Source organism: Trachymyrmex cornetzi, unplaced genomic scaffold (genome assembly GCF_001594075.2).
Source record: "Trachymyrmex cornetzi isolate Tcor2-1 unplaced genomic scaffold, Tcor1.1 scaffold270, whole genome shotgun sequence".
Taxonomy (NCBI): Eukaryota; Metazoa; Arthropoda; class Insecta; order Hymenoptera; family Formicidae; genus Trachymyrmex; species Trachymyrmex cornetzi.
In genome coordinates, this window is record NW_017297377.1 from 701,065 (window position 1) to 716,030 (window position 14,966).

The 14,966-nt window shown below is 30.0% G+C and overlaps 3 protein-coding genes across 3 annotated transcripts in view; 2 read left to right on the forward strand and 1 right to left on the reverse strand.

The window, feature by feature from the left end:
- Nucleotides 1-14,966, reverse strand: part of LOC108761886 (probable multidrug resistance-associated protein lethal(2)03659) — a 74,228-nt gene that overhangs the window by 47,804 nt on the left and 11,458 nt on the right. The window lies entirely within an intron of this gene.
- LOC108761890 (odorant receptor 4-like) lies at nt 854-7,142 on the forward strand. Its single transcript, XM_018508651.1, has 8 exons — nt 854-952; nt 1,857-2,012; nt 4,527-4,980; nt 5,255-5,558; nt 5,985-6,084; nt 6,551-6,670; nt 6,801-6,956; nt 7,092-7,142. The coding sequence occupies exons 1-8, from the start codon at nt 854-856 to the stop codon at nt 7,140-7,142; spliced, it is 1,440 nt and encodes a 479-aa protein (XP_018364153.1).
- LOC108761893 (odorant receptor 22c) lies at nt 10,380-14,744 on the forward strand. Its single transcript, XM_018508655.1, has 4 exons — nt 10,380-10,478; nt 12,829-12,939; nt 13,212-13,367; nt 14,694-14,744. Exons 1-4 carry the CDS (start codon nt 10,380-10,382, stop codon nt 14,742-14,744), a joined length of 417 nt encoding a protein of 138 aa, XP_018364157.1.

The following is a 14,966-nucleotide window of genomic DNA, read 5'->3' on the forward strand; positions in this document are numbered from 1 at the left end:
ATAATAATTTTATTTTTTATTTATAAAAATATAATAATGGCGGAGATGACAAACACTAACGTGCGCGCGCTACGGTCTTTTAGACCGACCGTTACAAACATATCAAATTTTATGTAGATATAAGGGTGTTTACGTCATCTATTTTCGCATACTATACGAAAAAACATTAACAAATATTTACGTAAAGGTAAAAATATAATAATATCAATAAATTGAAAAGTATAAATAGAAAATAGAAGAGTACAGCAAAATGACCGGTACGCGATCACTCCCGGGTTAATATTGACAAATCTCTATTGACATAATTATAGAAGTGACTGTACATTCTGCAATCATTGCATAATCATGTTATAGAAGAGACTCTGTATTTACAAGTATTTTGCTTGAAATAAAAATCGAATAAATAAATTTCTTTAATATTAATGTTTCTTTGTTCTCTGATCTTAATTCTTCCAGCATTACGTAATAGTACGGAATCACTTACATTACCGTATAGAATCCATACATTTTTCGATACTACTAATCTTCGTACGTACACATTAATGTATTTGTATCTATTTCCGATGGTTTACATAGCTATTTGTCATATGGCAGCGATATGTTTGGTAGTTGTCTTAGTGTTTCATATTTGCGGCGAATTAGCCATTTTGTCATATCGTATCAGACATGTTGGAGAAAACTCGCAAATCATGTTAGTACACAGAATTCGTAATATCATTCGAATGCATCTCAAGATAATATGGTAAGAATATTACTATATTAATATTGTATAATAGTATCTATATATAGCTTAATTTTTACTTTTTTATTCCTCTCGTGTATTATGTTGTCGAAACATCATAACGACTGAAGGATGGCGAAATCCGTGGACAATACTTTTAATTTGATTCTTTTGGATGAACTCTTCGGCAATAGTGTTGTACTGGCTATCTCATTGTATTATGTCATGATGGTATGTCACGTATTATTGAATATCGTTATTATGAAAGATCTAATTTAGCATTATCAAGTGTTAGTCGGTAGAAATTGTTATATTATAAAATATTTATAACATTTAGCTGATTTATATTATACTTCTTGATTTTTTTCTATGGAGTATTATCAAAATTTTTATCTAAATACGAAAAAGACAATCGCATCCTGTGTTTCCTTCTTTCCGCCAACTGCACAATAGCACAAAGAAAAGCATTGAACTCTCTAGTGCCGTCTCTCACTAATGCGCTTTTCTTACGTCCAAAGAGACACGCATATACCAAAGTTTTTGTTAAGAAGAAATATATTTCAATTGTTCAAAAAATTATTGAACTAAAAAATTATTAAAATATATTATAATTGAAATATTATAATTAAAAGTTATAAAGCATATCTGTATCTGTGACCTAGTAAATAATTTTACGTTTTTCAGAACTTGGATATTTCAGAAATACCAACCTGCTTCACTTTTATATTTTTCGCTATTACTGCCCTTGTTATGCTCTTTGGATATTGCTTGATTGGTGACCAACTAGCTCAACAGGTATCATTAAAAAAGAATAATTAACTTGTAACAGAGGAATAAACTCCTTTTGTCTAATGTTATTAATATAGACATCAGATTCGTACGCAATTTCACATTTTTTTAGAAAGCCGATTGGAAAGTAACATTAAAATAAAAATTTGTTTTATTAAAAAAGCATTCTAAAAATGCATATTTATTTGTGCATATTATGCATCTTTGCATATTTGTACAAATTTGTATATTTTGTGCATGCTGCAAAAAATATCAATATAAAAATCCGGTGTCTAGTTATTAATGACAAGGATTTTTATCGCAATTTTTATATTAAATGTTTATCATGAAACTATTTTGTGTTTAGTGTATAAGCGTGCAGAATGCGTACTATCAATGCAATTGGTACCAGATGCCGCTCAATTTTAGGAAATGCCTATTAATATGTATGATTCGTGGCCAAGTTATACTCTATTTAACAGCCGGAAGATTTTATATATTTTCTCTAAACAGTTTTACAGATGTAAGTGCGTTTATCTTTATTAGTAAAAGTAATAAAAATGTAATTTATCAAATAGATTTAATATTGGGTTGACAAATAATTTCCCTCTAATTTTAAAAAAATGTAGTTAACATTGAATGATATCACTAGTAAATATTTAATCACATTTATAGCAAACATTTTTGTAAAATATGATATTTCAACGCATATTCAACAAAAGTTTACTAATTGTAAGACTGGTTGAGTTTTGAGCATTTAGAGTTATTTGAATATAAACAACAAGAATAAATATTTTAAGCCTATGCTGCCCGAGTCAAAATTTTGACCCTTGATTAAACCTTTAATTCTATGATATAGTAGAAGCTAAAATATCAAGATAGGTTCAATTATGACACAATTTACTCCTACTTTGACTGTAATGATGTCGCAAATTTCCTTTTTCACTGCTTTTAGTAAGTTAACATTGAATGATATCACTAGTAAATATTTAATCACATTTATAGCAAACATTTTTGTAAAATATGATATTTCAACGCATATTCAACAAAAGTTTACTAATTGTAAGACTGGTTGAGTTTTGAGCATTTAGAGTTATTTGAATATGAACAACAAGAATAAATATTTTAAGCCTATGCTGGTTTACTTATATTATTTTTATTTATTGCTGTTTCTAAATTGATATTTTTTTTTCTTTATGATGTTTTATGATTTCGTACAACGTTTTTTTTTCCTTTGTGGAAGTATAACAGCATAATATGCGGAAAATATTCTTATTTTCCATGTTCAAATCTGCCAGATATTCAAAACTCATGTCAATTAGTAAATTTTTTTAATGCACAATAAGCGTCACCTTTCACAAAATGTTTACTATAAAATATGAATATAAATAAACATTTATTAGTGACAATATTTGGTGTTGCTGCATTAACTACGAAAAACACAAGAAAATTATTAGACAATCCAATACTTGAATATTAATGATTATACTATACAAGATAGCGTACGAAATATTATACCATTTATAGTTATCTCACTAAAACTATACTTGTAAAGTATCAGTTTTTTTAATGTGTGAGAAATTTCTGTACTTCGTGAAAATTACGTTAGATGTGGTATTACGAGTCAGAATTGAACAGAGGTAAAGTAGTACACACCAGTTAGTGAAATGGTGGACAACAAAACGATTGACTTAAACGAAGTATAATAATGTTCACACAGTTAAAAAACAGATACTCTACAAGTATAGTTTTTATAAGATAATTAAATTGTATGATATATATTTCATGCGCCACGATCTGCATACAAAGCCTTTCAATTAAGCTTTTTCAAGATCTTTTAATTAACAATTTTTGTCAATAAAATTCTACATAATATACGTACATATACAGTGTGATTTATTATAATCTTTCCATGCGATTTTCTCCCGAACAATTCGTTATTAAAAAAAATATTTTAAATAAAACTTACTCTTATTCAAATGGGACATCTTATGAATACACATTTTTCCTAGCTGAAGATATCTCTGAAGTAAATTTTACTTAAAACATTTTTTCGAATAATGAATAATTCGGGAGATAATTGAAAAGGTTATAATGGATCACTCTGTATGTTGATGCAGGTTATCAAAACTTCTTTGGCGTATTTATCGATGCTGCGTACCATTATGTTATAAAGGAATATGAGAAAATTATTATTAAGGAATATAATTCACAATATTGAATGATTTTGTATCGTAGATAGAGAAATACATTTAAAATATACGCTGAGGTTATTTGAGTTATATTTTGAGTTATAATGTTTATATCATCGTAATTTATATGAGTATAAAATCCTAAAAATCGTAATAAAATGATACAACAAAAATAATTGTATAATTGTTTTTGTGGTAATTTTTTTAGAAATTTAAATAATTTTCATTTATATTTGTAAGTAAAATGCATTACTTTGATTATGCCTTAAAATCGTTTTGTATGTATTAAAATATATGCTAAATATTTAATTAAATAACCTAGCATGCACATATTTTTTCCATTTTTTATCATGACGGAAAACTTATGTATTCCGAGATTGCGATTAGAGTTACACTGCACAATATTCGTGAAGCTAAATTTTTTGTACATGCAGTCTAGAACAAATTAATAGCAACTTTTGTTTGTAATCGTACAATTTTGCATCGACGAAGAACCAATCATGTTCAATTTTACTTTGGATGAAAAGCACAGGTGGGTTCAGTAACACACTTATATGCAATTCATACGTTAATTTTGGGCGCAGTTATTACCTGTCCGATAATTCGCATGCTTCTATCCCAGATTCTATAGACAGCTCTAAGCACGAAAACAGAGATTACTTGGACTGTTACGTTCGTATATTCGATACAGTTTCATACGAGCTCTCGAGGAAAGAACAACGTAACGCGTGATGCAGGTGATGAGTTGCGAATTTTATTCACCGTTACAAAACGCCACGAAGAGAATTATATGTTATTTCATTATAAAACGATTAATTACAAAAATTTTTTAATTTTTTTTTGAGGATCAAAAAGACTTAGATCGTGCCGCCAAGGTGTTATCCTGGAACAAACGGCTAATGTCGATGCTGGGACTTTGGCCTTTTCAATCCAACGATCTTATCTTCTCTATTAATTTTGGCTACTATACTTTCCTCTTGATTCTGGAACATTTGGACTTCTTTCTTTACATCGGTGATTTCGAGCACGTGATCATGAATTTGACAGAGAACATAGCATTTGTACAGATATTTGTGCGAATGAGTACGCTAAGGTTATATAATGATGAAATCGGTGAGGTCATAACGGAGGCCATGAAGGATTTTGATGAGAAAAATTATAAAACCGCCGAGGAGATTAAGACGTTCGTCACTTACTACGCTAAGTCGAGGATCTTTTTTAAGATGATGATGGTGTTTCTCATAATAACGACTTCGTCATACTATTTGACTCCGATTCTTATTATTCTCGGAAATGGAGGTGAGTCGCTTTTTTGTATAGCTTGATCCCGACGTATTTAGAAGAATTATGTGAAATATGTGAAACAAATAAAGTCTCGTTAACCGGTAGTTCCGCATTTTTATTATGACTTGATTTTACAGAACGAATTTTCATATTTTATGATGAATATTTTTTTTTTATCTTCAAGTTTTCAAAATCTACATATCTCCTTGAGTTTGAAAAAAGGTAGAAATATTATTAAATACGTTTTTCTAAATGCTAGTATTAACGTCACAGTTTAACGTTTTCTCAGGATTACCCGAAATAGTGACCAATAAAAATATGACTCAAATAATTTACCTATTGCCTTATCGTTTTCATCTGTTCTACGCGATTGAGAATATACGTACATATACGATTACATACGTCTGGCAAATGCCGTTTGCTTTTATCTGTGCTTTTGGACACACCGCTGACTGTATTATGGTTACCCTCGTCTATCACATTTGCGGTCAGATGTCGGTTCTTGCTTTGCGCATTAACAATATAGATACCGAAGTCTGTGATTGTAGGCCTGAGATGCGACTTGTAATGCTTATGCATCTACGATTATTACGGTAAGATCATGCGTATGACGTGAAAGCTTTAGTTAAAAGCATGTATTGTTAAAAGCTCTCCTTTAGTTTCACATTTTAGTTGAAACTAAACGTATTTAAGCTTTCTCGCTTTTTACCTAAAATAAAGATTTTTGTTAGATAAATTCTATATTTTTTTCTATTCTTTGCTGACAAGGGAAACACAACTAAGTGTTCCCCTCCGATTTTAACAAACTTTGTATATAAAAAAAATTTATATAATAAAAGTGTCTTTTATTTTTGTGTATATTTTAACATATCCAAACTTATTATACATAAAATCGAAGGAGATATTTCGTTGAACACTTTTGTTAGAGCTGTTTACCTTAACAATTGAAATTTGGAATAAACTTCTGCTGTTAGCTTTTATTTCAATAAATTATATTTATATAACTTGGATTTTTTTAGAATGGGAAAGATAATAGGAAATGTATTTAGTGCAACATTGCTGGCGCATCTTTTAGGAGCTACTGGTCTCGTAAGCATTCTTGGTTATCAAATGTTAATGGTAAGTTGATATTGTAATGATGATCACATAAACATAATGTTTGATATATTTACGTATTTAAAAACGATTATACTATAAGAAAATAGCATTTTCTTACTATAATATTTTAAGTAGCGATTTTTGGGGCATACTGTGTATATATGTGTATATGTGTGTGTGTATATATATATATATATATATGCATGCATGTGTAAAAATAAATTCGCCTATCACAACTTTAGTTAAAATAATATTATGCCAAAAGAATCATTTCATAGCAATGATAATATTTACATTGATTTACACTAATTGTAACATTGTTATAATATTGATAATATTATTATTAGTAAGATAATCTACTTAAAATTTTTACATATATGTATATTTATACTTTGCATTAAATAGTTCTATATAGATTAAGTATTTTTACTATTATATTAATTATAATTTTTGTTAATTATTTTAATTTTCAATTTTATGTGAGTAGAATCTTTCTAAGGGTGAGACAGGAGTTGTTGCACTTTTAGTCAAATTCTTTATATTCATATCCATAGTCCTGTTTATACTTTATGCTCATTGTACTGTCGGTGAGAACCTTTTGGCAGAGGTAATGTTTTGTGGAAATATAAAATGGAAATTAATGATCAACTACATATAATATGTAGTAAAATTTGTGTTCCATATCTATGCACGATTTTTTATTGCTTCTTTCATAGTGTGAATAATCATTTTCACAGAGTGCTAAAGTATTTGAAGCATTTTATAATTGCCGTTGGTATGATATGTCAAAGAATAATGCACGAATGTTAATAATATGCATGGCAAGATCTCAGAAACCGCTCTGCCTGATAGCTGGAAAATTTACCATTTTTTGCCTCAGAACTTTAACAGACGTAAGCTGATGATTTGCATGCATTTACAAAATTTTTTAATAAAAAGATTTCGTTTAACTTTGGTCATTTTTGAAATATCGTCGCTGTTAATATAAGAACACGAAAACATGGTTCAAAAGAAAATTGTTTCAACAGGTTTTGAAAACATCCATGGGATATTTATCAGTATTACGATCTTTTTTATAACAGCATTGAAGAGCAATAATTTTTGGAAGAGTGTGCAAAGATAATTTATAAATTGAACATGCTCAAATAGATATAAATGTATAATTTATAATAAAGAGGGAGAAGAGAGAAAGAAGCATTGTTGTTATCAAAAACTATAAATTGTTTTTAATATTTTTGTATTTTATGTAATATTTTTATTTAAATATTGTTTTTTATATAAAAGATATATTAATTTTAAAACAAATTTTATACATAAAAATAAGTTCCTTATTTAAAATATCGTTTGCTGTTATATGTAAAACATTTTTTTCGTAAATTGCACAATTTATATATATGTATACTTCATTTGATTTATATATATTATAACTTTTAAAAAGGTCACTCAATTTTGTATCATCTTACATAATCTGAACCCATCTCTGATATATTTTTGCTATTATTGTTACTGTTACGTATTTTGGCTAAACGCGTTCAGAAGATTATCACACAAGATGATTTGCAATCAAAAAACTTCATTAGCAAGTTAATAATTATCAAGTTATTTAAAGTAAAATTAGAAAATATTAATAATTGTTTAGATGAAACTCGACAAACAATCTTAGAAAATTGTAAAATTACAAAGATTTTCTTGTTTATCACAATATGAACATTTTGCTGCACCATGCCACTCTTACCTTTAAATACTGCAAATGCACTTGTCGGCGAGATGTCTACTGACGTGCGAATCCATGAAGAGGGGATCGTTTAGCATATAAGTATCGGTATCTTTATAGATAGCATGCGCCAGGTTGATTTTGGCAAGCTATCCATCGCTCAAATTTATCTCTCTTTCGTCCCCACACTCGTAACGAAGTCTATGTCTGACTTTATTTGGCAGACTCTGCAATCACTTCTTCGTAAGTGACTTATTAGTCGCTTGTTCAAACAGAATATTTTGCATCACTCAAGGTCCAAAGAAAATCCATAGTATGCTGACTGTCATTAATTCAACCATAAAAATTTATGATTTTACTCAACAGAGACAGTTCGTAGCCATAGACTACTCCTATTCGAACCATTTTGAGTAACATTACCTACGAAGCTTTCGGAAGAAAAACTTTTACAAGTATAATCACATGCCGAAGATATTCTTGCAGATATCAGTAACCAATAATCATCAGTACTTTTGTGTATAAGACCATTAATTCTTTTGTATTAAGTGGCTGAAATATAGGTATTTATATACTCAAAATAATTAAGCTTTATATTATGATAAGTAATATAGAAATATGTAGATGTTGGAATGTGATGTAGTATTTCTATTTCCGTAAATATTTTATTTCTTGATTGCATAAATCAAGATTTTACATAAATATTGTTAGACAGACTCAAGCTACACTGACCGTTACGTCTTACTATTTAACAGATAGCGTGATTTTGCGTGATGTTGCTTATAATGCTATACAGTTACTGTTTCTTCGGAGACGTCGATTAACACGACGGATTTGCACAGCACGCGAAGACGATTACACTAATAATATTATTAAGAATTTATTAGGAACATTAAAAGGTTTAATGATTCTCTGCATCGTATCTGTTGCAATCGCTGCAATTTTTCTACATTGTACTAGATACAAAAAAATAAAGCTTATTGTTAGAGTCTTAAATGAATCAAAGGAACGGCTTTTCATGCGACGGTAAGATAATTAGTGCGCTAGGAAAAATGCTAACTAATAACAACTTGGTAGCAGATCGCCTGTTACAATATATAAAGTGTGTATAGAATCTGAAACAACGAAATAATAAGCATTAGACAAACATAAGTCTAATGTATAGATATATGTTTCGACCGTCGCATACATGAATAATCGCGGCACAAGTCTGATTCGACGCAACAAATCACAGTCACAGACGATCAGTTGATGAAATCCTACAACTCGATATGAAAGTAAGAAGTTCATATTCTATCACGAAACATTTCACCGGAGAAAACAGCTTCTCTGAAATTGATACTAATCATATAATTGTATTAATATATTTCCTTTAGTACCTATGCAATTTAATCAATGTTACCTATATCACTTTCAACGACTTTTATTCTGAATGTAATATTACAGAACAAAATCGACCATATTGAAGATTTATTTGTTCATTTAGAACGGATCTTTTCCATCGGAGGAATATGGCCGTTTAAACAAACATACATCCGTTTCGCGATTTATATCTCACATTTCACTCTTTATCTCATTATGGCGTATGCCGATTTTTATGATGCTTTTGGTAATTTGGAGCTGATGGTGATGAATCTCGTGGAAACGATGGCTTATTCCATGACATTCCTATTAGTGTGGCTGATACGCTGCAGTAATTTGTTAAAACTCCTAATTCATGTAATAAAAAAGGACATGGTTGAACGAAAATTCGAAAATTTTGAAGAGGAGAGGATTTACTATAATTACAATTTTATATCCAAGATATTCTCCTATGGCTCACTTGTTGGTATGTTCATCACGGTTGTATTGCTGTATCTTAGACCGCTTGTGTACCTCTTGACTATTAATCAAGGTATGTAAAATCAAATTTTTTCTTGCTAATTGTAACAAATTTAAATAAATTGTATGATTGTATCTGTATAAGAAATAAAGAAAATCATATTATATACATATACTGTACGTATGATAAATAAAAATTTACATCACATTGTCTCATTACTTTATTATTAATCAATCTGCGCGCCACTGTAAAATTATAAAAAAAAATTACTCTATATTCTTTAAATACTTATTAATTGTTATAGCAATGTACTTTGTTCAAAGAGAAATTTGTTTTTTGTCTATTTTTGTCAACATTTCTTCATTCTGTCATCTTTTTTCAGCATCACAAAACAATACGGAGTCTTTCATATTGCCCTATAGAATTCATCCATTTTTCGATATCAGCAATACTCATACATACATATTGATGTATTTCTGTCTATTTCCAATGATTTACTTTTCTGTATGTCACATGGCGGCGATTTGCCTGATGGTTATCTTAGTATTTCACATTTGCGGCGAGTTGTCCATTTTAGCATATCGTATTAGACATATTAAAGAATGCTCGCATACCATGATAATAGACAGAATTCGTAGCTTCGTTCGAATGCATCTCAAGATAATATGGTAGGAGTACAGCAATTATATATTCAACACATGGTAGATCTCTTTATTTAATTTGCTTCTTCATTCTTTCTGTATATACATATAATGCTGTCGGAAATATTATGGCGATTGAAGGATGGCGAAGTCCGTGGACGATACTTTCAATTTGATTCTTTTGGATGAACTCATTGGCAACAGTGTTGTACTGGCTATCTCACTGTATTATGTCATAATGGTATGTTATATTATTAAATATCATTATTATATTTAGCAATATCAAATGCTAGTCGGTAGAATATAAACTTGTAATAACATTTTAAAATGGCCTCTACGTTCACTTGCATATAATTTCTCTTTATGGGGCTGTATTCAAACGAGAAAGATAATCGCATCTCTCGTTTTCTTCTCCTGAAAAACTGCACAATCGAACAAGGATGGTATGCGACTATCCAATATCCTCTTATAGCTCCTGTACACTGGACGCGTAAAAACTTAAAAAATTAATATTGACTCCTACATACTGAATGCGGAAATGCTCTACGCGCGGCAAAGTGCGACGCGGTAACCAATGAATATGTTAGGAGTAAGTTTATTAGCTACTGCGCCACATTTTGCCGTGCGTCAAGCGTTTCCGCATCCAGTGTGTAGGAGTCAATATTAATTTTTACCAATGCGCGAGAATTCAAATATGCTAAACTTTCTGTTAAGACAAAATTAATTTTAAATATTGAATAAACAACAAGATTATAATTAGAACGTCCTATACCGAGTGTTTCGTACCACCGTTTTATTTTCGCAGGATAAGGTCTAATCGAAAAAGTATTCAGACAAAAGTTGTAAGGTTTCTAAAGACCTGGCGCTATGAGTTTGATCTTGGGTGGCGTCGCCAAGGTCAAGTCAAGGTCACATTGATTTTTTTTAATGGAACACCCCATTTTTATTTTATATTCTTATAGCACACCTCGAGAGTTTTCCAAAACACTATAATTAATTTCATTTTCATCAAGTACTTTATGAGTTATAAGGCTCGAAGGTTACAGTACCTCCGGCATTATAGCAATGCCCAAAGTGTCCAAACGATAACTAAAACCTCTTTAATGTTGTTCAGGATTACGATCTTGGGAAATGAAAAATTGAGCGTTTGACAAACTCAATGCCCAATTTTTCATTTCTACGTAAAAATGAATGCAGTTGCAACTATAAAATAGTAAATATTTTCAAAGAATTAAAATTCTTTGAAAATACTTTCTATTTTATAGTAGCAACTGCACTGTGCAAATACTTAATTCGTTTAGCATGCTTTTAATTAATATCATTCTCCCAAAAAAAATTTCTTCGTCTGATCTAGGTTAAAAAAATATATCCAATGTATAATTTTGTTGTTTTTTATTTAGCATTGTATTATAAAATTTATTTTATTGAATTGTAGGTATAACTTTGTCTTGTATTTTTTCATATATTGTTATCACCGCAGTGCTATAATATATTACTATATACGATAATACACAAAGTTATTTTGCCTTGTGATTTCACAGTTATAGATAATTTGACAAACAGCAAATTTAATCAATGGCTTAGTTTGATTAGCCAACCATTTATTATGCTCGTGTTTATGCCTCGTGGCTCACACGCCTGCACACGACTGTGGTAAGAGCGGGAAAAGAAGGATCACTCACTGATGGTGCTATGACCGTCGAGTGTTCCGGCACTTACGAATTTTAGCGCCACAAATATGAATGTGTAAAATATAATTTCAAAAAATAATTTCTATAATAATAAACTATATAACTATATAGAAAAGACAACCAAGAAAAAATGAAAGTTTTTTTCTGGGTTATAAGTGCAATGCTTATAGATTATAGAAAATGAAGTAGGCAGCGTTGGTTCTGCATTTTATGTTGTGAATTTGTTCTGAAAATATGTGACAGATGTACACGAGATATACCGCAAGAATAATTTAAAGACTTCTTGGGTATAGTCGATACAATAACAGTACATTTAGTATCAAAATTGAAGTTTAGTTATAAAATTTAATACATCTTGGCAATACACGAAAAATGATATTTTACTGAGACGTTACATTAACGTTTCTAGTTTATTCGGTATGATCACAGTACATTCAGTATGAATATTGAATGTTAGCATGATATCATGTGCTATCTAGGTTAATGGCGGAGCCAATCAGCATTAGGCATATGCATTGGCGCCACTCTCTTTATACCCACTGTAATATATGAGACGAATGTTTGGAACGCTCCAAAAAAATGCATGTTGTTTACAAGCGATATTAGTATTAACATGCCTAGCGACAGCGAATGTGCGCCTCGCTGGACGATCTTAGCTCGTCGCGCGCTTGTATTCGCTGGGCGAATTTGGCTATTTTCATAAATTAGTAACTCGTTAACTAACGCAAAAAATGCAAAATGATACAGGACCTTTCTTCTCAGTCCATTCTTAATCCTCTTCTTAATCCATTCTGCCTCTATGCGAAAGTTTTATTGTTAATTATCAAACACTCTGTATAATATATAAACAGGTAATATACTATATACATATGCAATCTCATGATATTTTATACTTTTTAGAACTTGGATGTGTCAGAAATAGCAACCTGTTGCACTTTTATATTTTTTGCTATTATTTCGCTTGTCATGCTCTTCGGATACTGTTTGATTGGTGACCAACTAACTCAACAGGTTTGTTGGAAGAAGCAATAAACAATAGGTTTGTTCGCTTTTTACACTTTTTACATTCAGCATCTTTGCTTTTTCTCTTTTCAACGTCCGAATATATATTTATCTTGTTGCAAGTGTAAAAAATTTTTTTTTTAATTTCAAGATTTCAACGCGAATAAACCTATTAATATTAGACAGACAAACAAATCTATTTTGTCTGACATTACTAATAACAAAAATTTTTACCGCAATTTTTATATTAAATGCTTACTATTCAATTGTTTTGTGTTTAGTGTATAAGTGTGCAAGATGCATACTATGAATGCAATTGGTACGAAATGCCACTCGGTTGCAAGAAATGTCTGCTAATTTGCATGATTCGAGGCCAAGTTATGCTGCATTTAACTGCCGGAAAATTTTATATATTTTCATTAAACAGTTTTACGGACGTGAGTGTATCAATGTAACAGTCTTATACATAAAAATAATTAAAAAATTTTTTAATTAATATTATGTTATTTGCATTTGTTGATTGGATTATAGTTGAAGTAGTTACATTCAAATTACTTTAAAATTGTACTTAAAAAAAATAAAGATCATATGTGTTGTAAAATTCTTTATGGTGTTGCAACACACCATAGATACAGGGTGGGCCATTTTAATTTATGCACTCGATTTTCTCAAAATCTGTAAGTTTAAGGCAAACATTTTTCAGATAAAAGTTTTATAATGTCAAGGGAGAAAGAAGTTGATAACCTTGGTTGACCTTGGTTGACTTTGAGAAGATGTCCTGAAGGTTAGGTCAAGGTTGCCTATAATTTTTTAAATAGAATCCCTCATTTTTATTACATATTCTTATAGCTGTCTTCATTGTCTTCAAGACCTTTTGAAAATACTTTAATAAAGTACATTTTCATTAAGTACTTTTCGAGTTACGACGCTTGAAAGTTACAGTACCGCTGGCACACTTACATTATCCAAAGTGTCAGACTGATGGGGCTAAAACCTTTAAAATCAAATTCACAATCATGACGTTGACAAGATTACTTACAGGTTACATACTACAATTTAATTTGGTCCAAGGTCAGATTCAAGGTCACCAACAGCTATTTTCCAAAAACTTTGGAAGTATGTATAATTCGGTTGATGTTAGAACGAATTACATACCTTCAAAGGTTTGGAAAACAGTTGTTAGTGATCTTGAACCTGACCTTGGATCAAATTAAATTATAGTATGTAACCTGTAAGTTAACTTGTCAACGTCATGATGGAATTTTATTCCAAAGGTTTTGAGTCATCAGTTTGACACCTTGGGTAATGTAAATGTACCAGCGGTACTGTAACTTTCGAGCGTCATAATTCAAAAAGTACTTAATGAAAATAAACTTTGTAGCATTTTCAAAAGGTCTTGAAGGCAGCTATAAGAATACGTAATAAAAAATAAGAGGTTTCATTAAAAAAATTTTAGGTAACCTTGACCTGACCTTAAGGACATCTTAAGGTTAACTAAAATCATCACCGTCTTTCCCCCTAGAAACCGTAAAACTTTTGTCTGAAACATTTTTGCCTTAAACTTACAGATTTTGAGAAAACTAGACAAATTAGAATAGTCCATCTTATATATTTCTATTTTTAAGTACACGAATTAAAAAAATATATATATCTACATATAATTTGGAAATAAAGTCTTTAATTAATTTTTCTCGAAAATTCTTAATCAATGATTTCTTTGAATAAGATTCCATATAATGATATACGTATACATTTTTATGCAGGTTATTAAAACTTCCTTGGCGTATTTGTCTATGTTACGTACCCTGTTATGAAGAATTATGGAAAAATTTACTTATGGCACATGATGATATATAAATCTGTAAACTACAAATAGAGAAATACACTTAAAATATGCGTCAAGCGAACATATGTATATCAATTGCCGTAATTTACAGTATACTGTTAATATATACTTTTTTCCAAAAATCGTAGCAAAAGGATAAAAAAATAAAATTAAAAACAATATATCAGATATATAAATTTCTCCTAAAATA

Bases quoted from the DNA above. Each gene is read 5' to 3' on its own strand.
- LOC108761890 (XM_018508651.1), top strand. From the start codon at position 854: ATGGCGAAATCCGTGGACAATACTTTTAATTTGATTCTTTTGGATGAA. The intron at 2,013-4,526 runs GTAAGTGCGTTT...TTTTTTTTTGAG, and splicing joins CTCTAAACAGTTTTACAGAT to GATCAAAAAGACTTAGATCG. The intron at 4,981-5,254 runs GTGAGTCGCTTT...ACGTTTTCTCAG, and splicing joins TATTATTCTCGGAAATGGAG to GATTACCCGAAATAGTGACC.
- LOC108761893 (XM_018508655.1), top strand. From the start codon at position 10,380: ATGGCGAAGTCCGTGGACGATACTTTCAATTTGATTCTTTTGGATGAA. The intron at 10,479-12,828 runs GTATGTTATATT...TATACTTTTTAG, and splicing joins CACTGTATTATGTCATAATG to AACTTGGATGTGTCAGAAAT. The intron at 12,940-13,211 runs GTTTGTTGGAAG...TTTTGTGTTTAG, and splicing joins GTGACCAACTAACTCAACAG to TGTATAAGTGTGCAAGATGC.